This window comes from Eurosta solidaginis, chromosome 4 (assembly GCF_040869045.1).
Source record: "Eurosta solidaginis isolate ZX-2024a chromosome 4, ASM4086904v1, whole genome shotgun sequence".
Classification (NCBI taxonomy): Eukaryota; Metazoa; Arthropoda; class Insecta; order Diptera; family Tephritidae; genus Eurosta; species Eurosta solidaginis.
Window position 1 is genome coordinate 48,107,497 of NC_090322.1, and position 27,194 is coordinate 48,134,690.

Genomic DNA, 27,194 nt, shown 5'->3' on the forward strand with positions numbered 1-27,194 from the left:
TACTTATAAGCATGTGACGCCAGAAGGCAGTATCCAGTTCGTTTGCCGATTGTGAGCCTTAAGTCTTCTTTCCTTTGAGATATGAGCAAGTTACATCGTAGGATTTGCACATGACCTTAGACATTTTGCATCTCCCTTGAGCTTCAGTCCACGTCTTTCGTGCTTGATGGATCATATGCAACTTCTGTCTCCTTTTGATTTCTTCCAAATGGATTGCGGCCTCTACCGTCAAAATGCGAAATAGCCAAAATAAATATTAACAAGTAAGGAAGTCTAAGTTCGGGTGAAACCGAACATTACATATCCAGCTGTACACTTGAAATGCTGTTGTTTGTTTTGTGTGCTTAATAGTATTACAAGGCTGCGCAATAATACATATACATATAGTTCTATTCTGAACTAATATTCCTTCGAGTTATGGCTACCGAAACATAGAAAATAGCTTAGTCATAAAAAGGGGCGGTGCCACGCCCATTTTTTAAAATTTGAAGTTTTTCCTATTTATTGTTATAAATCCACTTGGGAAATGAAATCCCATTGATATAAAGCTCTTTTTTACAAAGATATAGCTTATTTTATTCGTCCACGACTCTTTAAAAAATCGTTTGTATAAAAGTGGGTGTGGTCCGTAACCGATTTCGTTAACTTTTCCTCAAAGCATACCTTATAGTAAAGGCAACCTCTCTCCCCAATTTTGTTACGACATGTTAAACGATTTTTGGTTTATGATCACAAAATCACAAATGTTTATCAAGTCTCAATATCAGTCCACACGTCAAATTTCCAAATCGCGCATTTTCAATACCAAACTATTCTGGGTCCAGATAAGCTGGTGTACCAAATTTGGTGAAGATATCTCAATATGTACTCAAGTTATCGTGTTAACGGACAGACTGACGGACGGCTTAATCAAATTTTTTTCGATACTGATGATGTTGATATATGGAAGCCTACATCTATCTCGATTCCTTCATACCTGTACAACCAACCGTTATCCAATCAAAGTTATAATACCCTGTGTGCAAGTACAGCTGGGTATAAAAATATTGAAAATCAAAATAAAAAATAAAAAAAATATGCGATCAAATGAAGTAAAAATTTACAAATTTTTTTAGTAAATTTTAAAAATTTTCAGTGCTTACATTTAAATAAAATTGCAAGTATATGATAATTGCTTGTACACATATAAAATCGAAAATAAGCACATACAGTAGCGAACACTAAAATAGCATTGGCAGTTTTCATCAAATTTTGTCCATCGAATTCTTTTTTTTTATTTTCGATAGTTTGAGAAAAAAAATTCTATGAATTTTTTAGTTAAAACTATGTATATCAATCTCAAAAATATTTTTGAAAAAATTTGGAACTTTTTATTTAAAATTCACAGAATTTTTTTAGTATGTAATCAATTTTAGTTTAACAAAGTACAAGTAATAGGACTCGCAATATTCGCATGGGATTTTGATTTTTTTCCAAATTTACTCGATTTTTTTTAATTTTTTCGAACATGTTTTTGAGGTTGGTCTGCATTATTTCAGTTACAAATTTCTTGAAAATTTTTTTGCGCATCACCTCAGCGGAAGCGCTGACACTATTTTTAGCGTCTTGCAAATAGATCTATTGGTCAAGCAAACAGGCCTATCGGCCTTTTCTGCTCTGTGGCTGGGAGCGCTATCCAGCTGGGAAGACAATGTGGATGGTCATGCAGCCATTCTTAAGGATCTCAATTCGCCTTCGTTGTACTATCGACTGTCTTTTTCGATGTGAAGTACGATGTTTTCAGCCCGGATAGAGACTATTGGTTGAAGGAGCTGTCGGACCTGGGCGATGGGCTCGCGATATATACTCACGTCTTTAAACTGAAGAATAAGGTGGGAAGCGGTAGTTTTGCACCTCAATCTGGAATCTTTCCTTTAGCCTACCCGATCATTGCAGCGTCTTTCAGGCGGAGGTCGCTGCAATTAACAAAATTAGTATTTATTCTGGCAGCCAGGCTCCACTAAATGCGCTCGGATCGGTCAGCTGTAGGTCCAGAACGGTATAGAAGTGCCGCAAATCTCTTAACGAGATTGCTGAGCAAATTTTTCTTAGTCTGGTCTTGGGTCCTGGACACTCGGATACACCGGAAAATGAGATGGCTGCGAATTTGCACAAGAGGGCGCACATCCATTCCGCTTTTGTCGTCCTGGAAGGATTTGAGCATGCCGCTCGCTACCTATAAGCTCATTATGCTTCTGCTTGGAAGAGGGGACATATTTCTGGTGGTCGGGTTTATAACCGGCCAAATAGCATTTGGGAAGCATGCACAACGCCTGGGAGCTCCCTATAATCCTAACTGCAGGAGCTGTAGAGACGAGAAGGAGTTAGAAACAGTTACGATTGTTTTTCGCTTTGACACAAGAGGAAGGCATTTTTGGGATCTTCCTTCTTTGATGATCTTTGTGACCTTGCTAATTTGGAACCTAGGAAATTTCTGAGTTTTTCTAAATCTGTTGGTTTGAGTAGGGGAGAGATCCACGTGGTATCACAGCGGGACCTTTGTGGGCCTAAGTGCACTGGTGCTCGCACCGGTGGCCATTTTAACCTTACTTAACCTCTCGAAGTTGACGAAATTTAACAACTATTTTTGTTTTCGCTGCTGTTGTTTGTTTTAAGTTGAACCCTTCCCTTTCATCAAAAGATTTATGGCGCAATCTTAGAAACTTGAATGTACATGGAAGACTGAAGTCAGAATGTAGTATTGATTCCAATGTACTAAATGAATATTTTAATAGCGCAAGTAAAAACAGGGATAGTCCTCCGACCCCAGACTTCACAGTGCAGCATGAACTGAGTGAGCAGTTCAATTTCGTTGGCGTCACTGAAACAGAAGTTGTTCCTTTATTCATGGCCATTAAGTCCAATGCAGTTGGAGAGGACGGAATTTCCTTAAAATTTGTTAAGCTGGTATTGCCTTTCATCCTGGGAACCTTGACAGATTTAATTAATCATATTTTCACTGCCTCATCTTTTCCTTCTGCATGGAAAATGGCTATCATAGTCCCTGTTGCGAAGAAGGGTCCTATTAAGGTGGCAGACACACTATAGCAAACAACAATATTATATATTAAATAATTTATACCTCATTTATTGGCAATTTAATACCGCAAAAAAAAATTTAAAGCTGCGTCCGGTTCCGAGAAACGGGAGTGTCTGCTAGCTTAAGACTCAAGCCAGCAGACACTTCGTGAAAACACGACCTACGACTTCCGAACGACTTGAATAATTGATATTACATTTATTGGCAATTTAGCACCGCAAAAAAAATTTAAAGCTGCGTCCGGTTCCGAGAAACGGGAGTGTCTGCTAGCTTAAGACTCAAGCCAGCAGACACTTCGTGAAAACACGACCTACGACTTCCGAACGACTTGGATAATTGATATTACATTTATTGGCAATTTAATACCGCAAACAAAAATTTAAAGCTGCGTCCGGTTCCGAGAAATGGGAGTGTCTGCTAGCTTAAGACTCAAGCCAGCAGACACTTCGTGAAAACACGACCTACGCCTTCCGAACGACTTGGATAATTGATATTACATTTATTGGCAATTTAATACCGCAAACAAAAATTTAAAGCTGCGTCCGGTTCCGAGAAACGGGAGTGTCTGCTAGCTTAAGACTCAAGCCAGCAGTCAGATTTAATTTTAAAATTTTTTTTGCGGTATTAAATTGCCAATAAATGAGGTATAAATTATTTAATATATAATATTGTTGTTTGCTATAGTGTGTCTGCCACCTTAATAGGACCCTTCTGATTACAGGCCGATAAGTATTTTTCCGACCTTTTCTAAAGTGCGTGAGTCTTTAATGGCCTCTCAAATATCGTCGTTTATACAAAAAACTTAATCTTTTGTCTTCTTTACAGTCAGGGTTTAGACCTAAGCATAGCTGTGCTACAGCTATGATGAAAATAATGGACGACATGCGTATAGAATTGATGATGGAGATCTGACTCTTTTTTGCCTTTTGGCTTTTTCCAAGGCATTTGACTTCGTAAGCCATGATCTACTTTGTAAAAAGCTGAAATACTACTTTGCATTTTCCAATAGTGCTGTTAAACTTATGGCCAGCTATCTTACAGGAAGATCTCAAAAGGTAAAGTGTAGAGCTGGGTCTTCGTCGTCAAGTGGTGTTGGATCCGGAGTTCCACAGGGGTCTATACTTGGTCCTCTTTCGTTTAGTCTTTTTGTTAATGATGTGTTCTCTGTGTGCCAGTATTTCAGTGTGCATGCCTATGCTGATGACATTCAGTTGTATTTGTCCCGTCGAGTTGGTCTTGTCGAGGATTTGTGCTTTAAAATAAACTGTGGTCTGCTAGCCATTTCCGAATGGGCCCGGAAAAATTGTCTCCGTCTAAACGCGTCCAAGTCGTATGCGTTACCCATCAGCAATAGTACTGTCCATGTTGAAGATATTCCCCAGCTTTTTGTTGGTAAAAATGTCTCATATTTACTGATAAGATAAAAAATTAAGGTTTTATTATGAATTCTTCGCTGAGCTGTTCGAACCATATACGCAAAGTTGTAAGCAACGTGTACATTGTTTTGCGCAGGCTAAGAATGTCAGCCTCGTTTACACCGTTAGACACAAGAAAAAAATTAGCTGTGCAATTAATCCGACCTCATATTACATATTCCGATCTTATATATAGTAAGCTGCACTCTGTCTCGTCTCATAAAATCCTAGTTCTGTTCAATAATGTTACCCGCTACGTCTACGGCTTAAAGCAATATGACCACATCTTCTTGTGGAAGAATAAACTTCTGGGATGCAGTATATTAGATTATCTTGCAGCTAGGAACTGTGCATTCCTGTATAAGCTTATTGAATTCAAAACTCCTAGCTATCTTTACGAAAAGCTAAAATTTACAAGATCTAATAGGCTTCATAATTTAATTCTCCCTAAATACTCCTACTTATCTTCTTGGCGGTTGTTCCTTGTTCATGCTGTGAGACTATGGAACTCCATTCCTGAATCTATTAAGGCAATCATAAATCGACGTAACTGTAAGATCGTTATACAGAATTACTTTGGTACTAATGGGTTAATGTAACTGCGGTTTAGCTTTCTCCTATTTCTATTTATATCTCTGTGTGCTATTCCAAGTCCTTACTTCTTTGACGTAAAATGTTCTTTTCTCCAACAAATACCGTGTTTAATTCTCATACATTCTAATAAAAACATACGCAATTAGTTATATATAAATAGTTTTAAGTTAATATTTTTAGTAATTCTTGCATTTACCTATAAGTTGATGTACTATAAAAGACTATGTCTTAACGATACAGCCATTCTTTACTATATAAATAAATAAATAAATATAAAATACGACAATATGTATATACATACATACATATATGCATATATGATTACTAATTTTGATTTTTTTATCGCTCAAGTGCGACGAAAGCAAAATCACGATAATAAAAAGGGTGTTCATAATACAAAGCAGCTGCGTTTGCTTTGTTTTTTTTTTTTCACTGCTGTGATAACCGATTTCTCCGCATTGACACTGACTCACACTAACGAGTCAAACAATAGTTCACACACAATCATACCTACATTTATACAACAATTTGTAATTATTCAGGTGCCTACTTTTACTTTGCTTCTGATTGTTTATTTTTATATGAGGAGCTGGTTAAAAAAAAAAAACAAAACATCGCAATTAAATTTTTCATTGTCAGTTCAGTTGAAAGTTTGCGAAAAAGTCGCAGCAATTTTTCGATTGTGATTTTCTGTTATGTATGAGTAAATAATTAAGATTTAATAGATGGAAAATTACTAGCAAAAATTTACAAATGCAATGAAATGTGTTATTAACATAAAAACACAAATAATATATTCTATTAAAATTGTTTTCAGAAAATAAAGTTTTATAAAGTTTAGCAAAGTGAAATTTAAGGACAAATGAACCATTTTTTTGAAAAAATTATAATTCAAAATTTAAAATTTTGTGGAATTAAATTGCTACCTAATTTATACTTAATAGGTTGTAACATAGTTTAACCTAACTCATGTTATGTTATTTTATGTCATGTTATGTTATGTAAAGTTGTTACATAAAGTTGTTGCATATATTTATTAATTTATCATAGCAGAGTTAAATCTAACTCATGTTATGTTATTTTATGCATACATAACATAACATATTCTTATTTTAAGCCATTACTTATGTCTATATTAAACGATGTTTCAGCTATGCTATGTTATGTTACGTTACATAATGCATCCGTGTAAATGTATGCCCTAAGTTATTGTAGGGATATACATACATATATGCTATGCCATGTAATGCCACTTTATGTCGTGCCATTTTATTTTGTGATTGTTATGTTAGTTTATGTTATGCAAAGTTATATGTATGTACATATATATGTCTTTATGTTATACTATGCCATGTTATGTTGTGTTATGTTTCCACTTTTTATTAAATATTTCATTTGTATGCCATTTTGTATTATGTCATATTAAGTAATTTTGTGAGACTTTGTCATGTTATTTCATAGTGCAATAAGTTCAGTTTTATATTATGTACTTATGTTTAGTTACGTTGTGATATGTTTTGTGAAGTTATGTTATATTGTTTTTTGTCATGTTACTGTACTTTCCTTTCCTTACTTTTTTCCTTTCCATGATTTACTTGTCCTTTCCATTAACCCCCTTTTCCTTGCATTTTCTCTCCTTTCATTTCCTCTGCTTTCTCTTTCTTACCTTTCCTTTCCTCTCTCCCGTCCTCTCTGTCAATTTCCTATGCAAAACTTAAGCTTCACAGCTACCGCAACTCAATCTATGAATCTAGCATACACTCATTTAACAGGCAAGGCTCTGTTAATCATGGAACTATAATATATAATAAAAATATCGCTACAAGAAAAGGAAAAAGTAGAATCAGGCTTGTTGACTATTTCTGATAATATTTTTGATATGTAAAGGTGAAAAATTTAGTGAGATTAAGTACATTTTACCCCTTCTTTAATCATTATAATGTTTACGAAAGGCAGGCAGCTGAAACGAGCAAAAAAAAACCCGAAGCTACAAAAACTAGAGGGCAAGCCAATAAGAATCACTGACTTCTACCTGCCAACAAATCACACCACAGCCATAAAGCAAACACACACTTAACGAGCATGTTCCACTCACAATACTCAGGAACTGACTACCTTTTTATACACGCGACATACATATCTTAGCGACTCTTTATATATAATGAAAGATTATAAGAGCTTACAACTAAACACGATCACGACAAAACGAAATTGGACACTGAAGACGGCATAACGCCGAAATCGGCTGGTCTCGCACTAAGGATTGCGTCTATCTCCTCATGCAACATGCACTCTTCTCTCTAACTATCACTACTTGTCACGCTCTCTCTCTATAACTCTCTCTTTCTCTGGCTGCACAGAGTCATTCAATATCGCCAAAATTCGATTACACCACCCAGCTACCACAAAAAACAATTAATTAAAAAAACGAGCGTTCTGCAATAAACGTCTGCGTCATATTTTGTTCAACACAACTAACTCTGAATTTATTATTGCTAATTTTTTTTCATTATTCAACTATAACTTATTATTTTTTTAATTTACTATCTTTGTATTCAATCATATAAGATTTTTCCCACCAACATTAACAATAAATGAGTGAGTAAAACAATAAATGATGGCAGTAGCGATAGCTACAAAAATAACAAGTAAAACAAGTTGCCGGTAGGCGAACACAACAACAATGTAGTACAACAACAACTTAGCACAACAACTATTCGCCATGTTTTCGAATGTAAAAATAGTAAAAAAAGCCTAAGTACACAAATCCACCTGCAGGCAATTGACTTACTGCAGCTACAACAAGCATTTTAATTATTAGCATAGTCAGCGCAACAAGAACAACGACAGCAGAACTGCAACAGCTGCAGCCAGCCGTCGAATCAGCCACTGTTGGCACTGTTGCACGCAAAGGTTGAAGAATTGAGGCATTGCCGCCAGCGTCATTCAGCATCTGATTTACAACAAAAATTCGTGCCATAGTGGTTGGTGTACGGGACGGAAGCGTGTAGTCAGCTGAGTTGCTTGATGGCTGACAGTGCCGAGCTGGTGAACAAGAGTCATTTTTCTGCATAAAGCAGAAGTGGCATTCGATGCCAACTCTACTGATGAATCGCCGATTTAGCATTTTAGAAAAGTTTTCACGAAATACGTACTATGGAAAAATTTGCTTTTTTGTTGTTTATTAAGTTGGTTTAACGCTCCTACCTATGTCTTTCCGGGTTCAGAGAAGGTGGAAGAAAGTGCTTGAAAACACAATAGCAACTGATTCGCAGGATATTTGAGTAAAAAAAGGGAAGGTGTAGAACAAAAGTAATGAAGGCTACGGAGAAAGATAAAGCCAACATATAGAAACCCAAAACGAACATCCTACAGTCTGATTCATCGAGCCCAACAGCAAATTTAGTGTAACCAAAAAATAAAATTTTTTTTGCAAGGGGTAAGTTTGGGGCATGGTCCCGTGTCTGAGTTTCGAAGTTTATCTTGGGGTCTTAACAGAGCCGTAGGTTTGACGCAATGATGCGGATATCGTAGAACTCACTATACACGTGTATACCGATGAATCCAAATTAACGGGACGTGTCGAGTCAAGTGTTTACTGTGTCGATCCAGAAATAAGTAGATCCTACAGGCCGCCAGATCACTGCAGTGGCTTTCAGACGGAAATTTTAGTCGTGAAGGAAGCAGCAGAAATTATGGAATTCTGCAGTCGCATCAATATATGTATATAGTCAGGTGGCGATCAAGGCAATATTCTCACACATTTTCAGGAATGTAAAGAAGCATTGGAGAGGCTTCGGTCAGGCCGGACCATACATCTATACTGATTTACCGGTCATAAAGGGATAGAAGGTAACGAAAAGGCTGATGAGCTGACACTCGATGAATCGACGGTAGACTCCCAATCCGTTTCATAGAACTCAAAAGAAGACAAAAGTTGCATATGATGCTGGAAAGGCGTAGACAAAAGCGCGGAGCCGCAAAATTTCTAAGAACATGTGCAAAGCAGTGTTAATACTAACCTTCCAAAGAGGAGTAATAGGAAAAGAGGCTTCATCGTAGAAGAAAAAATACACCAGAAACAATAAATTTAAAAAAAAATGTTGTTAATTGTTATTGAGAATAGTTAGTTGTAAATGAGAATAGTAAGTTGTAAATGAGAATAGTCAATTGTAAATAAGAATAGTCAATTTTAAATGCGAAAGCATCGCGGCCATATGAGAACAGTCGCATGTAGATGAGAAACTGTCTGGCGTAAAAACGAAGGTGTCATATGGAAAGACAATAGTTGGTTATAAATGAGAATAGTCAATTGGCAAACATCACTTCCATACAAGAACAGTCGCTTGACTGGCAGAAAATGCGTGAACTAAAATCAAAGAAACCTTAATCGAGGGGTTAAAAGGGGACTTAAAATTCAAACAAAATCAGTGATATAAATGATGAGTTTGACATGGAATGCACCATATGCTTGTTCGTAGGCATAGGTATGTAAACAAAACAGGTACATATATGTAAATCTGAAAAACAAAATTATATAAACATGTTTGTGTGTTTATCATACAGTAGCAACGACTGCTGCCTGGACTATGTGTACCCCTCGGTAGTTGTGTTACTGTTCTTTTTTTGGTGTTTTTGTAGTTTTTTTTTAATTTTTTGTTTGTTTGGTTGATTGGTTTCCACGGCATCAAGAGTCAACGTCAACTTAAGCGCCATCGTCGTTGGCAAAACAATGCGTGCCATGACTCACAGTCGTACGCTGTTTTTAGTTTTGTAGGTGTTTGGAAAACAGCTGTGAAGAATGTTGGAGCAAATAACCAACTCGATCAGTCAAAAACACGTAATTGTGCATGTATTCTAAGATTGAATACATAACAACGCTCACAATGACGAAGTGTTGTGAGAGAGTGCCTAGTTCTCTTACATGAATTACTAACAATGCCTTTTGTCGAGGACGTTTAAAGAAATGGTGAATAGGAACTGAAAGTATGAGGTTTAATTCGAATAGAATTGACTGCACAGGGTTGGAGTTGAATAGATTGGCCTGGAATTTACTGTATTGGACTACACACTGAACAGGAATGTAGTCTTCATTTGACTGGACTGCTGGCAGATAGCATGAATAGGATTGATTTTGACCTGCATTGGATTGGACTCTGGGCTCGAACAGAGATGTCCTTGAAGGAGTAAATAGAACAAGAATTAATTAGTTTTTAACGGACCCTGATCTTGAATAGAGATGGACCGGAAGTGATGCCAGGGCTGGGATTCAACGCAGATATTTTAGATTTTTCGAAAATGTCCATTTTTATTCAGAAAAGTGTCTTGTAAATGAGAATAGTCAATTGTAAATGTCAAAACATAACTTCGATAAGAGCACAGTTATTTTCAGATGAGAGAGCATTAAACGAAATTCGTTAATGAGAATAGTTGGTTGCAAATGAGAATAGTATATTGTAAATGTGAAAGCATAACTTCGATATGAGCACATTTACTTGTAGATGAGAGAGCATTAAACGAAATTTGTTAATGCGAATAGTTGGTTGTAAATGAGAGTAGTCGGTTTTAAATGAGAATAGTTAATTGTAAATACGAAAGCATCACTTCGTTATCAGAATAGTCGCTTTCGCCTCACTTCGATATGAGATCAGTCGCATATAGATTAGAAAGCGTCTGAATGAAAAACAAAGTGTTATATGGAAAGGTAGTCAGTTATATATAAATGGGACTGGTCAACTGTGAGATGAGAAAGCTTTAAATGAAAATTCGCAAGCGTAAATTCTTATTGAGAATGGAAAGTTTTATATGAGAATTGTAAATTTTTAATGCAAAAGCATCACTTATCACCTACGATAACAGTCGCTTGTAGATAAGAAAGCGTTGAATGTAAATTCGAAAACATTAATTTTTATTGAGTATAGTTAGTTGTAAATGAAAATATTAAGATGTACCTAAACGCATCACTTCGATATGAGAACAGTTGCATGTAGAAGAAAAACCACCTGACGTAAAAGCAAAAGTGTCATAAGGAAACAGAATAGTCAGTTGTAAATGAGAACAGTAAATTGTAAATGCGAAAGCATCACTTCAATATGAGGGGGGGGGGGGGGGGGGGGGGAGGGGATTCAAGGGGTTGTGTAGCGCACATATAGCTTCTCCAACCCAATTGTCAACCTCACCTTCGAGCGGCGAATCCCGTTTCACTAACAGACGAGGCTCTGGCGACCCCAAGCTCCTCATGGAACTTGGGGGTGGGGAGGGAGGGATGGCCTGAAGGTTCAATGTGGCCATATAAATCGTTCCCGAGATGGTCGGGCCAGCACCTTAATGGTGCTGTTACCGGAACGTATCGGATCTGTATCCGACAAAGGACCATCACATCGATAACACTCCCCAAAGCCTTCGGGGAGTAACCTAATCGCTACAACAACAACAACAACAACTTCAATATGAGAACAGTCACTTTAAGTTGTGAACACATCAAAAAATTTGAAAGCGTCAATTGTTAATGAGAAAAAATAAAAATAAATAGTTGTTAATGCGAAAGCATTATTTTGATAGGAGAATATTCACTTTTAGGTGAGAAAACGTGAAATGGCAATTTCATGGCATCAATTTTTACTGAGAATAGTAATTTTCAAACGACTCTTTCTCATTCATAAGTGTAAGAACTATGGACGTGGACTGAATAACATACTAAATCAGGCTGAAATCAACGTTTTTTGGCTACTTTAGACTGGATCCCATTGAACTTTATTTGACTCGATCGAATTGGACTTACTTAACCAGACTGCTAAGAGTGTATTTAAATTCAATAGAGCAAAAATGGAATGAATTCAACTGGGCCGAGTAAAGTTTGCATGAATTAGATTGAATGCAATGTATTGGTTTTACTGGAATATACTGGGTCCAGATTAAACAAAGGTACTCTGAAAGAAACTCCGAAGGACAAGCTTAAAATAGATTGTAGAACTTGGCATGCAGAATCAAACAGCAAAGCATTGACATTGAGTGAAGTGGTTTGAGGTGCAACTGACGAGATTGGACTGAAGTACGTAATTTAGTAGAAGATGTGTGCTCATCCTAAAACAAGTAATATAGAGCATGGCCTTCATCTTCTCTCCAATCAGATGTCTGTTGGGATGCCCAGGATGTGAAAGTCCATTCCCCTTAACAGACATCAGTCGGTATTTGGGGGGCAGCATAAAGATTATCTGTGTAAGCTTTATATTATTTTCCCCTTTCCTTTTTTAAAGTTGATCCAAGAATCCGGAACCAAGAAATTTCACAGAAGCAAGTAAAGTCATTGACCACGGTATCAATCTAACTTCCGAGGCAATCTCAACAGCGCCAGCAATTCATGGCACGCGTGAGCAGCTTAAGTATGAAAAAGAGCAATAAAAAATTGCCTCCGGGGTAGAAAACAGGACAAGGGAAGGGAGGTTGTAAAAAAACTATTGGCTAGTTGTTAAGGTTGAGATCAAAACAAAAGAATCGAAGGTGATTTCAACCATTCCCACTCATACACATTTCGACAAAAATTGCTGTAGTCAATAAATGCAGCAGCGGCAGCAGCAACGATGGCGCTCAACACGTCAATGCCAACCACTTGTTGCAGTCAAAGAGGCTGACGGACACATGCGGCGCGTGTTACCTTTGTAAGACAAACAACAAATATTGTACCTATGTATACCAACATGTGCATACATAGATTAAGACAAACATAACAACAACTAAATGTCTGTGATGCTGGTAAATGAGCTTATTATTGTTATTTTTTTTTTTTTTTAATATTAATTCATACATATGTATGTCTTTGCTGTTGGCCTTCTTTGCTTACCTGTTGCGATCAGTGATAGCTGATTGTTAGTGGTTTTTGTTTTTGTTGCTGGCGTTTCTTGCATGGAGCTCAACACGCAAATTGTAATTGTCTCCGATTCGCAAGCGAAAGACAAAAAACAGCTTATTTTTCTTAAGAAAAAAATTTAGCAAAACAAGAAATGTGTGCCAAACTGTGGTAAGAAAAAAATGCTGCCCAATCAATACAGCTACAAATATGTGTACGGGCAACATACGTAAATAGTAAGTAACAATAATATAAACAAAAACAACAATAGCAGCATATATTTAGTATTGCGAAAATTGAGTTGCATTTAAATTGCAGTGATTATTTGTGTTGTTGTTTTTTGTTTTTGTAATTTATAACCATTTGCTAGAATGTGGCGTCTAGGGTTGCCATTTTAGCATTTTTCTAAGGCAGATTAGACATCTTAGCTTAGCAAAAGAGAAACTTAAATGAAAAATTAAAAACTTCATATAAAATGTAAAAAAAAAAAAAAAACAGTTTTAAAACTATATGAATTTAAATACGATGACAAAACAAATAACAAAAAAACATAAATACTGCATTTGGCAAATAAAAAAAATATAATTAAACGAAATCACAAAAATTAAAAAATAAAGAAATTTTAAAAAAATTGAAATAAAAAAATTAAATAAAAAAAATATATTTAAAAATAAAAGTACTGCATCGAGCAAATAAAAAGAATAAATAAACAAAAGAGGAAATAAATTTTAAAATTAAAAATAAAATAGAAGTAAAAAAGAAAATTTAAAATTAAATGAATTTAAAAACCAATGAAAAACAAAAAAAATAATTATAATGAAAAATACTGCATCGAGTAAATATACAAAGAAAAAATTTAATTAAACTATTAAAATAAAAAAATTAATAAATAAAATTATCAAATTAAAAATATTATTAAGTAAAAATAAAAAATAATAAATTTAAAAAATAAAAATAAAAATAAAGGTCTAAAAATATAAAAACAAAAATTCAAAAATAAATGAAATCTTTAGAAAAACAATGGAAGGGTACAAACCATCTGCAAATCCATACTTCAACAATGTATTTTTAAAATTCGAGTTAAAAACAGCTATAAGACTGTAGATGAATTATTTTTACATAATTATTTTGAGAAAATTTGTCAGAAAACGGCAAGATTCAGTATAACAAAAACTTCAGAAACTCAAAGTGGTGGAAAATTAAAAAAAAATGTACAAACTTTTTCGAACAGTTGGATAAGATATTAAAAAAGCTTTTTGAATATGATGAAGCTTTTACAAAATTATTTACCTATGTTAAACTTTAAGACAACAAAAATAAATTAAGAAAAATAAAAGCTATTTAAAATTAAAAATACTGCATTCAGTAAATATATAATATACAAAAAAATATACAAAAAATAAAAAAATTAGTAATAAAAATTAAATAATTTTAAAAAATTTAAATTTAAAAATAAAAGTATAAAAAAATAAAAGCAACAATTCAAAAATAGATGAATTAAAAACTAAGGAAAACCACCAAGAAGAAAAATTTTAAAATAAAACTACGGCATCGAACAAATCAAAAAATATAAACGAGAATTAAATAAAATTAAAAAAGTAATAAAATAAATTTGGAAAAAAAAATTAATATATTGAACTCAAAAAAATAAAATAAAATAAAATATATATAAGATACTTTTTATTGATTAAAAAAAATAAATAGTTTGAAATTTTAAAAAATAAACAAGAGACTAAAAAATGTATTTGAAAAATGCTGGCAACCGTAGCAATTGTTTTTTGCTAACGATAAATGTTGTTGTTTTAATGCATGTGTGTTTTGTTGGTTGTTGTTGTTGCATTGCAATGTAAGATTTTGTAATTCTATATTTCGCAAACCTTATTTAGATGCATATTTGTTCGGTATATTCGGTTTTAGTGACTAATGCAAAGGCATTCAGTTCTCCCTATATACTTTTTTGATTTAGCGCCATTGTTGAGTTGTTGTGTTTCCTATGACGCTGCACATTGTAGTTGTAACATTTTTGTTTTCGGTTGTAGCAAATGAAGTTATTTTATATTTTGTTAAAGCAATTTTGGGGTGAACAAAAGTTATATATAAAATTGCTAATATATTACGTTACAATCAAAGTGTGAGCAATTTTTAATTTGCTTAAGGCTTGACTTGAATAGTTATGGCATATCTATGTATATATGTACTTTAAATTAAGAAGCTGAGGGGGTGCAGATTAGCTTAAAATAAAATAAATGTAAGGCGCGATAACCTCCGAAGAGATCTAAGGCCGAGCTTCTCTTCCAATTAGCGTTGTGCTCCTCTTGATTTTCCCTACAAATTAGCCGGACGGGGCCTACATGTTTTATGCCGACTCCGAACGGCATCTGCAAGGCAGATGAGTTTTCACTGAGAGCTTTTCATGGCAGAAATACACCCTCCCAAACACTGCCGAGGGGCGACCCCGCTTAGAAAAATTGTCTTCTAATTTAAAAACTTTATTTCTAAAATTTTGATGTTGCTTTTTCCGGGGTGCGAACCCAGGGCATACGGTGTGGTAGGCGGAGCACGCTACCATCACACCACGGTGGCCGCAGGTTAGCTTACTACAACGGTTATTGCGTTGATATTTCGGATGCTCTCATATGCCTTAAGCCTAATTCCTAGCTTTAGCTTTGAAATCCAGCAAGGAATCACTCTTGCCAATAAATGCTACTTTGGTAGTCATTTGAAAAGGCAACTTCGTTTTTATTTGATAATGTTTGAACTCAACTGGAGAGTCAAAAAATTCTCAAAGTTTAGAGAATAATGGGAGATTGATGTTACATTTCAACTTAAGAACTCAAAATTTCTAAAAGGTTGGAAAATGATGTTGAATATCAACTTGTAAACTAAAAATGTTTCAAAGATTGGAAAATATCCGGAGAATGACGTTGGATATCAACTTTGGCACGAAAATTTCGTAAACGTTGGATAATAACAGGAGAATGATGTTGAATATCAAATTGAGCACTAAAAATACTCAGAGGTTGGAGAATAACAGGGGAATAGTGTGGGATATCAACTTGAGAACTAAGAATTTCTCAAAGGTTGGAGATTGATTGGAAATTGATGTCGGATATCGACTTGAGAATTAAACATTTCGCGATGAGATTGAGAATAGTTTGAAAATTATGTTGGATATCAAATTGAGAACTACAAATGTTTCAAGGGTTGGGTGGTTGTTTGAAAATTCGTTGGATATCAACTTTGGAACTGAAAATATATTAATAATTATTGGAAAATGGTGTTAGCTACCAACTTGAGAACTTAAAATGATAATAATCTTCGATTATTCCACATTGATGTTGGATATCAACTTGACAACATAAATTTCCCAAAGGTTGGATATTAATTTGAAAATTATATTCAAGGGTTAGACGATTGTTTGCAAACTAGTTAAATGTCAACTTTGGAGCTAAGAATTTCTCAAAGGTTGGAAAAATATTTTTTCTATGACTGTATGTATAGTCACCAGCTCGTCACGCGTTGAAATTCGAAACTTATTTGCAGGTTTTATGAAATGCCTAACAAAAGATCTTACTATATAGACACGAAGGCAGCCGGTTATATGTACTGGATCGACTCGGGATTTTTACCAACCAAGCGCTGTCATTTCAGTGTAACCTCATTTCACTGCTACAACAATAACGTACATTGTAGAATACAAATTTCAATATTTTTTCCACAAACTCACCTTTTGCTGCGCTCATCAAATCTTTCACCTCCTTAATTATACGCTTTATTTGATGACTAGTGTGATCCAATTCCTTTTCGTGACGATTCAAATTATCACGAAATTCTGGACTATCCACAATACATTCCTCAAATTCGAGTGGCTCGAGGCCGCGACGCACATCTTTGCGGCCGCCCATTTTATTGCGACCCAGCCGTAATGTGCGTTTATTATTATTATTGTACTTTTTATGCTTGTTCTTATTATTGTTATTTAAATTAGTGTTGTTATTGCCGGTAACGGTGCTTTTTGTGTTGGTTGTTGATGACGAAGATTGAGTAGCTTTGTTTATTTTGTTGTTTTTGTTTGTGTTGTTATTGAATTTTTTATTAATATTATTTAAATAATTTAAATTTTTGTTGTTGTTATTATTGTTGTTGGTGTTAGTTGTGTTGGCGGTTGCTTTCGTTTGATTATTCTTCATAATTTCAAAAAACAAAAATGGTTTTGAAATCAAAATTAATGAGCAAATTTATATGAAAACTAAGAGTTCGGGTTTTTCATGTTTTTTTTAGTTTTTTTCGTATTAATTTAGAAAAAATCTAAGTTTTTTATTAGTTTTTAAAATAAATTTATTTTATATTTGCCTTGAAAAAATTGTTGCTAGCTCGAATCATTTTATTAAACATAATGTTTTGCTTCTCCAATATTTTTTTTAAATATTTTTTTTAGAAAATTTAACTTATTAACATCTTTTGTAGAAAAAATATTTGTTAAACAAATTATAAAAAGTGAAACGAGAAAAAAATTTAGGTACTCGAATTTTTAACGAATTTTTTATAACAAAAAATACAACCTAATTTTTGTTTTAACTTTTGGCAACTTTGTTTTTTTTTTTGAAGTTTTTTTTGTATTTATTTTAGTTTTTAACTTTTTTTAGTACTTATCAAGCTTGAGTGATGAAATTTTCCTCCCTCTTCACTTTTTTTTTAAATTATCACGATTTGTTTTTCACACAAATTTTTAAATCAATCACAAACTGCTTTCGTTGAGTATTTTTCGGGTTTCACACGCACGCAGAATTCCTGTCGATTTAAATTTTTTTTTTGCACAACTTTTTTTTGAAGCCACTTGTTGTTTTTGCATGCATTCCTTTGTATCAAACTTGCCAACTGTTAAATTCGCTTTGTTTTTTTGTTTTTGCAGCGGCTGTCGTTGCAACGTTTCCATTCATACACGCACACATCTACACAAAATATTTTCAGCTGCTCTACCAGTTCTTGTAAAATCAATGGCAGCGTCACACATTCGCTCTCATTCGTTTACGAACGCGCGCTGGTATCTATGCGATCAACACACTCGCTTCGTCTCTTTTACGCGCACGTTCCGTATTTGCTGTCCGCAGCCGCTCTGAAATTCTTCGACGTTGCTCTCAACATGTTTTGGCAAGTCGTTTCATCACTTGTTTTTTACAATTTATATTTCTTCTTCTTCAGCACTTACTCATTGCTTTTGAGTTAATTCGTTGCAATTTTAACTGGTGTTTTTTTTTTAGAAATTACTAAAAAAGTTTTAACGCAAATTGAGCTAAGAATGTAAAATTTTTATAGTCGCCAATTTTGCGCTGTAAATAAAATAAACAAAAAATTAAATTACATAACTTTAATTAAAAATAAATATTTATATTGCAAATATGCGGCGAAGTAAGCGTGTGGAGATCAGCGTTGCAGAAAGTAAAGAAACGAGCAAAACTTGTTTTCTATTTCACTGTCAGCAATTTCAACTGCAAAAAATCACTTTTTAACCACAAACACAAAATATCTTTTTTTTTTTACTTTCGCTTCAATTGGTTAATGCCTAAACCAAGTGTAATCAATAATCTTTTGACTTTTTAAATAAATACATATTTCACAAGCTCGCTGGTCTCATCATCACCACCCAACTTTTCCCCATTAAATTTCAATATCGTCATCCTTATAGCCCAAGCTTAATTTCGCTGCTATCTGTTAAACCTTCCAACCAGTTCGTCACAGCTTTAACGTATGTATATCTTATAGAAATCTCTTTGTATGAATGTGTGTGTATCCTCGATCATGCATTCCTGATGAAGTTAACAGAGTGCTCTTCGTATCCGAGCTGTGGACAGAAACGCGTTAACAGAGATGATTCGATATGACTTTCTATAAGCATATGGACTCAATTACAGTGACTAACCTTCGCGTGGTTTCTGCGTACTACATATCAGTTACAGAAGCTATCAAAAGGCCAAGCCCTCTAAATCAATAGGTCCGAACGTATTGTCATGCTAATGCTAAAAAATCTTGGCGATGTGGGAGTAAGCTACCTTTTGACGCGCGTATTCAATTCCTCGTTATGGCTAAACGCCATGAACACCCAGATAAATTACCGACTAAACCAGCAAAAACCCCATCATATAACGGTTCTCGTGGCGCCTGGTCCGCCAAAACCGGCACACTACTCCGAGACATGGGGTCGACCATTTTGAACATCCACGTCAATGGCACTACGCTACCGACTGTCTTACAACCCAAAATCTTGGGTGTGACGTTCGATTAGGATCTACATTTTGGTTAGCATGCAGCCGCAATTGTACCGAAAATCCAGAGCCGTAATAAAATCCTAAAATCTCTTGCTGGTAGTACTTGGGGAAAAGATAAATAAACGCTCATTACCTCTTAAAAAGCAATTGGCCCGCCGATTGCATGCTACGTGTCTTCGATATGGTGCCAAGCCTAAAGACTACTCACTAGAAGAAGCTACAGGCCTGCCAAAATACTGCCCTCAGAACCGCCACGGGTTGTCTTCTTATGTCCCAGAACACCATCTACATAATGAGGCGAGAATACTCCCCATCAAGCAGAGAAATGAAATGCTAACCAAACAGTTCCTGTTGAATACCCAGAATCCTGGACATCCCAACAGACATCTGATTTATGATCCAACACCGCCCAGGGGCTTAAGGAGTCATCTCCGTAAGCATTAAGATAAAATACGGCACCTGAGAACACAGCCGTATGAAGCCAAAAAACACAAGCAGGTCCTCGGTGAACTCCACAAACAGGCGTCGGACCTCCCCCCAGCGGGTTAGGGGATCAGAATATACCCGCGGTAGGTATGCCTGTCTTAAGAGGGGACTAAAATACCAGAATTAAGGGGTTGTGTAGCGTAACCCTTCGGGTTGCCAGCGCAATATATAGCTTCTCCAAACCCAATTGTCAACCTCACCTATCCGCGGCGAATCCTGTTTCACTAACAGACGAGGCTCTGGCGACCCCAATCTCCTCATGGAACTTGGGGGTGAGGAGGGAGGGAATGGCATGAAGGTTTAATGTGGCCACATAAATCGTTCCCGAGATGGTCGGGCTAGCACCTTAATGGTGCTATGGTCCCGGAGCGTACCGGATATTGATGACAGTTTGTGATCGGTCGCGTCTGTTAGGTGGGGCGAAGCACTGCTACAACAACAACAACAACACCCCTCTCATTATGGTCCACCACTGTTGAAACAGCAAGTTTCCTTGGACTCCGTTAGAGGATATTGATGACAATTTGTGATCGGTCACACCTATTGGATGGGGCGAAGCACTGCCACAACAACGACAACTCCGAGACATGGAGGGTTCGTCCCTTCCCGCTTGTCTTGAAAGATGGACAGCAAAGCATTTGAGCGGTCGGCAATAGTCGTTTCGTTTTAGGAACGAAACCTCAAAACCTAGGAGTATTAAATACGTCGTCCCACAGGGTGGCATCCTATCCCCGCTTTTAATATCTACATATCAAAGCTGCCTTCACAACCATAAGGAGTTACTATCACTTCCTATGCCAAAAGCTGCACGAAAATGTCAACAGAACCTGGCCTTCCGAAAAGCTATATCTGCAGTCTCGAATCAAATATTGGACGTTCACGTTAATGGTATTACGCTACCGACACTCAATCACCCAAAGATCTTATGGTTAACATTCGATAATACTCTCATCTTCAACGCGCATGCCACCTAAATTGTTTCTTAAATCCGCAACAAAATCAACGAGTCGTTTGCCGACAGCATTTTGGTAAAAGATAAAGAAACACTGCTAAAAACTTACAAAGCAGCAGACCAGTCGCTTGGTCTAAAATACATACACAGGAAATGACCACGGAATGTTGTCTTATGACCGGCTGAACATAATCTACATAGTGAGGCAAACGAGCTCAACATAAAAGAGCGTAACGAAATGCTGAACAGACTTGCTAAATTGTCACAAACCTGGACAACGCAAGAAAAAACTGATTGATCTAGCCCTGCCTGCGAGAGGGGGTGTCTGCGCAATTTATACCTTCTCCAACCTGATTGTCAACATCACCTACGGATGGCGAATTCTGTATCTTTACCAGCCGAGGCTCTAGTGACCCCAGGTTTTTCATGGAACTAGGGAGTGGGGTGCGGGACCACCTACAAGGTTCAATGTGGTCGTATTAAATCGTTCCCGAGATGGTCGGGCTTACATATTCGTAGGAATGATGTATGACAATGGTTAATGCCGACTCTGGCGTTCTTGATTTGTGACTCTGAACAAAATCATTAACTAAGGCGAAATATTAGTTTAGAAAATCTTGTGTAACATCGGATCAAGGGGATACTGCGGCAAAAGGATTAATTCAAGCACCGTCGTCTCACAAGAAATGCAGCTTCAAGTAATTTGCTGCATAGATGTCCGGTGATATTTGCAGTTGAAGTTGGCAATTTTCATGTGATTGTGGTAATGTTGTTGTGCACTGAAAAAAATTTTGCGTATTGGTGGTGCGACCAGGGTAATGTTTTATAAGCGCAGAAAGGCGCAAAAATTCTATGGATCCCACCCCGGGTTTCGGGGACGTCATGACGGTGGAAACTTGTTCATCAAGGTTTTTTCCCATTGCTATTCTGAAAGTGGTGATCATAATGCAATAATAAAGGTGATGTCAACAACATAACCTCACTTTTTCGGTAGCTCTATTTTCCGGTATTTACTTGTATTACAAAAGTATTAATGGGTTGGATTTTATATAAGCTGCCACGATTTTCAAAATTTTGTTTATTAGTAGGGGTAGAGGGGGTCCTAAAAATCACCAAAATGGAATCCGCAGCTCTAGGAAACTCTTAGTTTATGAAATATAAGCTTTTTAATTTCCAAATTTAGTAAAATTTCAACTTAAGTCCTGCACTTAAAATTCGGGTCGCACATGTCGATAGCGGTATCAAAAGACGCGTATTTGCGTCAAGATTCAGAATCCGAAAGCAGACACTATATTTTTTATCTCGTTTAAAAGTTATTCGCGGAAAACCCGTCGTCGATACTATTGTCGATTTTTTCGTAGTTGCAATTAAACAAACGAAAACAAATGAAGGTGGTGAATACTGTTACCAGCTCCGCAACAATCAGCCCAATTCTAAACGAAAATTCCGTGCGAGTTTTTTCCCTTCTGCCATTCCTCGTATTCTAAATAAAAATTCCTTGTGAGTTTTTTCACTTCTCCCTTTCCTCCTATTCTGAACAATGTTCGAAAAAGAGGAAACCGGTTATGGGAGAAAAGTAGGTATTATGAATGTGAGGGAGAGGGAGATTTCTCTACCATTTCATAGGAGTTTTTTCACTGGTTAAATTAAAGGGAATGCATCAAAATAGTTAAAGGAAATTGGTTCTTTTAAGAAAGAACACTTATTTGTACAAACTTGTGCTAAAATATGTATTTACATTCTACCCCAATATTCTCACTGTTAATACAACAACAACAACAACAACCACAATATTTATTTTAAGTCGAAAAGTATATCATAAGCAACGGTAGAGCTCTTGGTATACATATTTGATGCAGACATCCAGAAATTGTGCAAGGATTTTTTAATAAGGCTTAAATAGATTTTGGCATATGAAGAAGTAGGAATTCAACTCAACTTGGCCGCCAGAAAATTGCTTTGCTGAACGAAAGCCGGCAACTCCGGTAGATTTGTGTTATGCGGCCGTCTTCTTCTTATGTTCCGCTGTTGATGTTGCTGTGGCACCAATTCATTATTAATTTCAGTGAATACCACATGAAATGCAATTAATACTGTGCATTGTTTATATTTTATTTCTTAATTTCCAACAAATTTGCAACAATAATTAAACTTTTCAATCTTTTAAACAAAATAAGAAATGTGCAACGAAATTTCAATTGACAAAACAGCTGACTTCGAAAATTCGAAATTCCTGTTCCCCAATTATTGTTCTCCCTAGGAGAACAGAATTGGAGGAATTTTTCCGCGGGAATAAAAAAATCCGCGAGAACAAAATTCCGCGAGAATATTTAGAATTGGTCTGAATATCTTTTTATCTTGGTAGAACATTATAAGGTGGTGGCACGTCGACATAAATGAAAGCAAACATACCCTATTGATACCGCTATCGACATGTGCGACCCGAATTTTAAGTGCAGGACTTAAGTTGAAATTTTACTAAATTTGGAAATTAAAAAGCTTATATTTCATAAACTAAGAGTTTCTAGAGTTGCGGATGATTTTGTGATTTTTAGGACCCCTCCACCCCTCAAAAAAAAAAAAGTTGGAAAATCGTGGCACCTAATTCAAAATATTCCCCGCGGCTTATATAGTTATAATCAGACCAATTCTAAATATTCACGCGGAATTTTGTTCTCGCGGATTTTTTTATGCCCGCGGAAAAATTTCTTCAATTCTTTTCTTCTAGGGAGAATAATAATTGGGGAATAGGAATTTCGAAATTCGAAGTCAGCTGTTTTGTCACTTGAAATTTCGTTGCGCATTTCTTATTTTGTTTAAAAAATTGAAGTTTAATTATTGTTGCGAATTTGTTTGAAATTAAGAAATAAGGTATAAACAATGTACATTATTGCATTTCATGTGGTATTCACTGCAACAGCAACATCAACAGAGGAGCATAAGAAGAAGAGGGCGGGATAACACAAATCCGCCGGGGTTGCATGCATTCATTCTGCAAAGCAATTTTCTGGCGGCCAAGTCCAGTTGAGTTCGCCTTTCGCCATATGCCAAAATCTATTTAAGTCTTCTTAAAAAATCCTTGCGCAATTTCTGGATAGCTGCATCAAATATACGAAGAGCTCTTCCGTTGCTTATGATATACTTTTCGACTTAAAATAATGAATATTGTGGTTGTTGTTGTTGTTGTATTAACAGTGAGAATATTGTAGTAGAATGTAAATACATATTTTAGCACAAATTTGTACAAATAAGTGTTTTTTCTTAAAAGAACCAATTTCCTTTAATTATTTTGATGCATTCCCTTTAATTTAACTAGTGAAAAAACTCTTATGAAATGGCAGAGAAATCTCCCTCTCCCTCACATTTATAATACCTACTTTTCTCCCATAACCGGTTTCCGCTTTTTCGAACATTGTTCAGAATATGAGGAAAGGGAGAAGTGAAAAAACTCACAAGGAATTTTTATTTAGAATACGAGGAATGGGAGAAGGGAAAAAACTCGCACGGAATTTTCGTTTAGAATCGGGTTGAATATTTCTGGACGTATTTACTATACTATTTACTATACAACAACAACATCTGCTCCGATCGTAGTAGAACTCAAAGGCAGTTCTGTATGATAGACAACCCTCTAAAACAAAGCCGGCCAAAAGTTGTACAATGTTCAATTTGAGTTCGTATTTTCACACCGACACTAACGATGTGTAATCACGATCGTTTGCTTTCGCTTGTCACTCACTAAAATCAACAGTGAATGCAAAAGGAAAAGTCCATGCTACTTTTTGGGCACATAATAAAAACAATATGCTGCAAGGTGAAAATGACTCTTAATACGTTTTAGTTAGTATTATTAAGTTCCTTTGAACATACATATTAATAATGACAATTTAAATATTAATAATTAATAATAATTAATTAATTTTTAATAAATATTGACAATTTAATATAAGTAACTTTTTATACGTTCTACTTAGTTTTATTAATTTTTATACATTTTTTTTATTGAATAACTTTATGTTTGAAAATATATATTTCTATCTTTACATTTACTTTGTTTTATAGTTCTTTCTTAATGAAAAAGTGATTTTTTTAAGTAAATTTTGCATTGAAGAAACACCATACCTTCTTTTATAAAAAATTTTATCTGGCTAGCTCGACCTCCGCGTTCTTAGTTATACGAATATAAGTAAATATAGTCGGGATTAGCTTGAAATCAAATAACCAGAGTCCTTTTTAATTTCGAACTTCACAGTCCACATTTTCTTTTAACACACTGTGGGGAGTTGTCACTCAATTTTTACACACACTTATGCAATTGTTTTAGTATTTGTGTGGCCGGCTCTGCTCTAAAATATGCATTCCGAACTTCGTCAGAAAAGGGGAAAACGTCAACGGGATGAGGATACATGAATATTAATTTCATCATGGTCTCATAATAGGGGCCACAAATTTGTGAAAATGAAAATTGAGTTTATGCCATAAAATTTCAATTTGAAACCAATGTGCACTCTATGTAAATATAAAGACTGCTGTTACAGTGATGGCGAGTGGCGAGTTTGCAAAAACCCAAATATGCAAAACAAATCCATGAATTAATATTAAAACCAATGTGGCAAATGACAACCATATATGTAATACATATACGATGACAACAAACACACATACATATGAACAGCGTAAAAAAAATTCCAGCTCAAACATTTCGGTATTTGATTTGCGTATGTACAATTATGCAGAGTTAACAAAGCGACACACTCGAATTCGAGCCAAAGAAGGGGATGACAGTAGCGCAGGTGATCATGCAAAGAATATTGGGCAATATGGGTGTGCGAAAGGGATGAAGAGAGCGTGGTGGTGATGGTTGGAATTCTTTCGAATTGAGTTGAGCAGAAAACCATGGCATCGAAAAAATGAATATAGTAGAAGAAAATAACAAAACACAATTGAAATTCAGTGAATTCAAAGTTAAAACCAGAGAAACTGGCATGGTATGTTGCTATTAAATTGATGAAACTGCATAAAGCTATGCAAGAATTGTTTGTATTTTTTTTTAAATACCAATCCACATGCAATAGCATAGTTATGCAGGAAAAGAGCAGGTTTGATTGCTTTTGAAGAGGAAAGCATTACAACAACACTTTGCTATTTCTTTGCTTTTTGACGTACCCAAATTTGAGGTAAATTTCTTTCTTTTGTTTACTTGTATGGATATATCTAGGAAATAATAAATATATGTAGATAAAATAGTGATATTACAATGCACCAACCAACAACTTTTGATACGCGGTTTTACCTTCTACCGGACAGCAGCAGCACTTTTTCTATTTCATTTCTAGACACGTTTATGTTTTTTTGCTTGCTTTTCATTTACTTTGCGACTCCTTTCGTATTGTTGATGCTTGTTTTTGCGCGCATACAAACACACATAAAAAGCGCTTTTTCTGCAGTGTGCAGATCTTTATTATATATTTTTCTTAGTATCTACATTTCATTTTACTTTGTTTTCTACTTGCGCTTCACTCTTTAGTGTTTTCTCACACTTTTCAATCACTTCCACATGCATTTTTCATTGCTTCATATCCAAACGCACAAACATGCACGCACAATTTGCTGTCAATGCGCTCTGCAGTTATTTCTCATCAAAAATGTGCTTTAAAAATGAACGCGCAGGCTAATATGCACAATGCGGTTTATGTTTTTTAACAAACACTCGCACAAACAAGTATTTCAACTTCACTGCTATTTATGTATAATTTTTGGCTTAACTTTGTTATGGCCTTTCATTTCATTTATTGCCTTTAACGACCTTTGATTTGTTTCTGCATTTGCACACCTTGTAGATATTTATATATATATGTGTATGGATTCGTTTACTTGTTTTTTTTCTTTTATGCGCTTGCAAACGCAAGCATACACATTCAAACTCACGCCACACTACCGTATGTATATGTTTTTTTTTTTACTTCGAGAAATCGCGTTCAACCGTACATGCGTTAGCTACACATTCGTTTACTTCAAGCTCACAATTCGTATTGAATTGAATTGCGTTTGCTTCGTTTCAAGTTACAAGCCGGCAAATAAATTGTGTGTTTGACCAGCGTTACCACACGTGGTGATTATGGTTTGTTTATGCGTTCAGTTGGCTTATGTGTAAACGTTTACTTTTTGTTGAGAATACTAAACTATTTCAAAATTAAAACTCTGTGTGAAACCGTCAAATTAAATTTAAGATTCAAACATTAATAGTAAAAAAGCAGTAATGTAGCCACATGCAACACTTAGCGGAATATATAACTTCAAATCCCTTTTTTGATACATTTTTAAAAGCTAGCAAGTGGTAGCGCTTGCTCTCCAGCACTGGCGAGAACATGTTGCTTTCAACTGGAGAATTCCAATCAAACATGTTGTGGGCAGTGTTGCTGTGGAAGGCAGTGCCATTCAAACTTTTATGGTTTGGCAGAGGAATTTAACATAATTTAAGCACACAAAATACACTGATTGTAGTTTAAGAGCGTAAAAATGTAAATTCTTAACAGAAACAGATTAGCTGAATAAA

The 27,194-nt window shown here is 35.4% G+C and overlaps 1 protein-coding gene across 5 annotated transcripts in view; it reads right to left on the minus strand.

The window, feature by feature from the left end:
- Window positions 1-26,658, minus strand: part of Graf (GTPase regulator associated with FAK) — a 340,642-nt gene extending 313,984 nt beyond the window's left edge. For 2 of the 5 annotated variants that reach the window (XM_067781465.1, XM_067781462.1), the window contains exons 1-3: window positions 25,932-26,658; window positions 17,288-18,264; window positions 16,662-17,118 (exon numbers count right to left, since the gene is read on the minus strand). In XM_067781465.1, the coding sequence (XP_067637566.1) occupies window positions 16,662-17,118; window positions 17,288-17,329 (499 nt within the window). In that variant the 5' untranslated portion in view covers window positions 17,330-18,264; window positions 25,932-26,658. Of the gene's footprint in view, window positions 1-16,661; window positions 17,119-17,287; window positions 18,265-25,894 lie in introns of those variants that run through there. The other 3 variants (XM_067781463.1, XM_067781464.1, XM_067781466.1) reach the window with 3 other exon arrangements.
- Window positions 26,659-27,194: the final 536 nt, after the last annotated feature.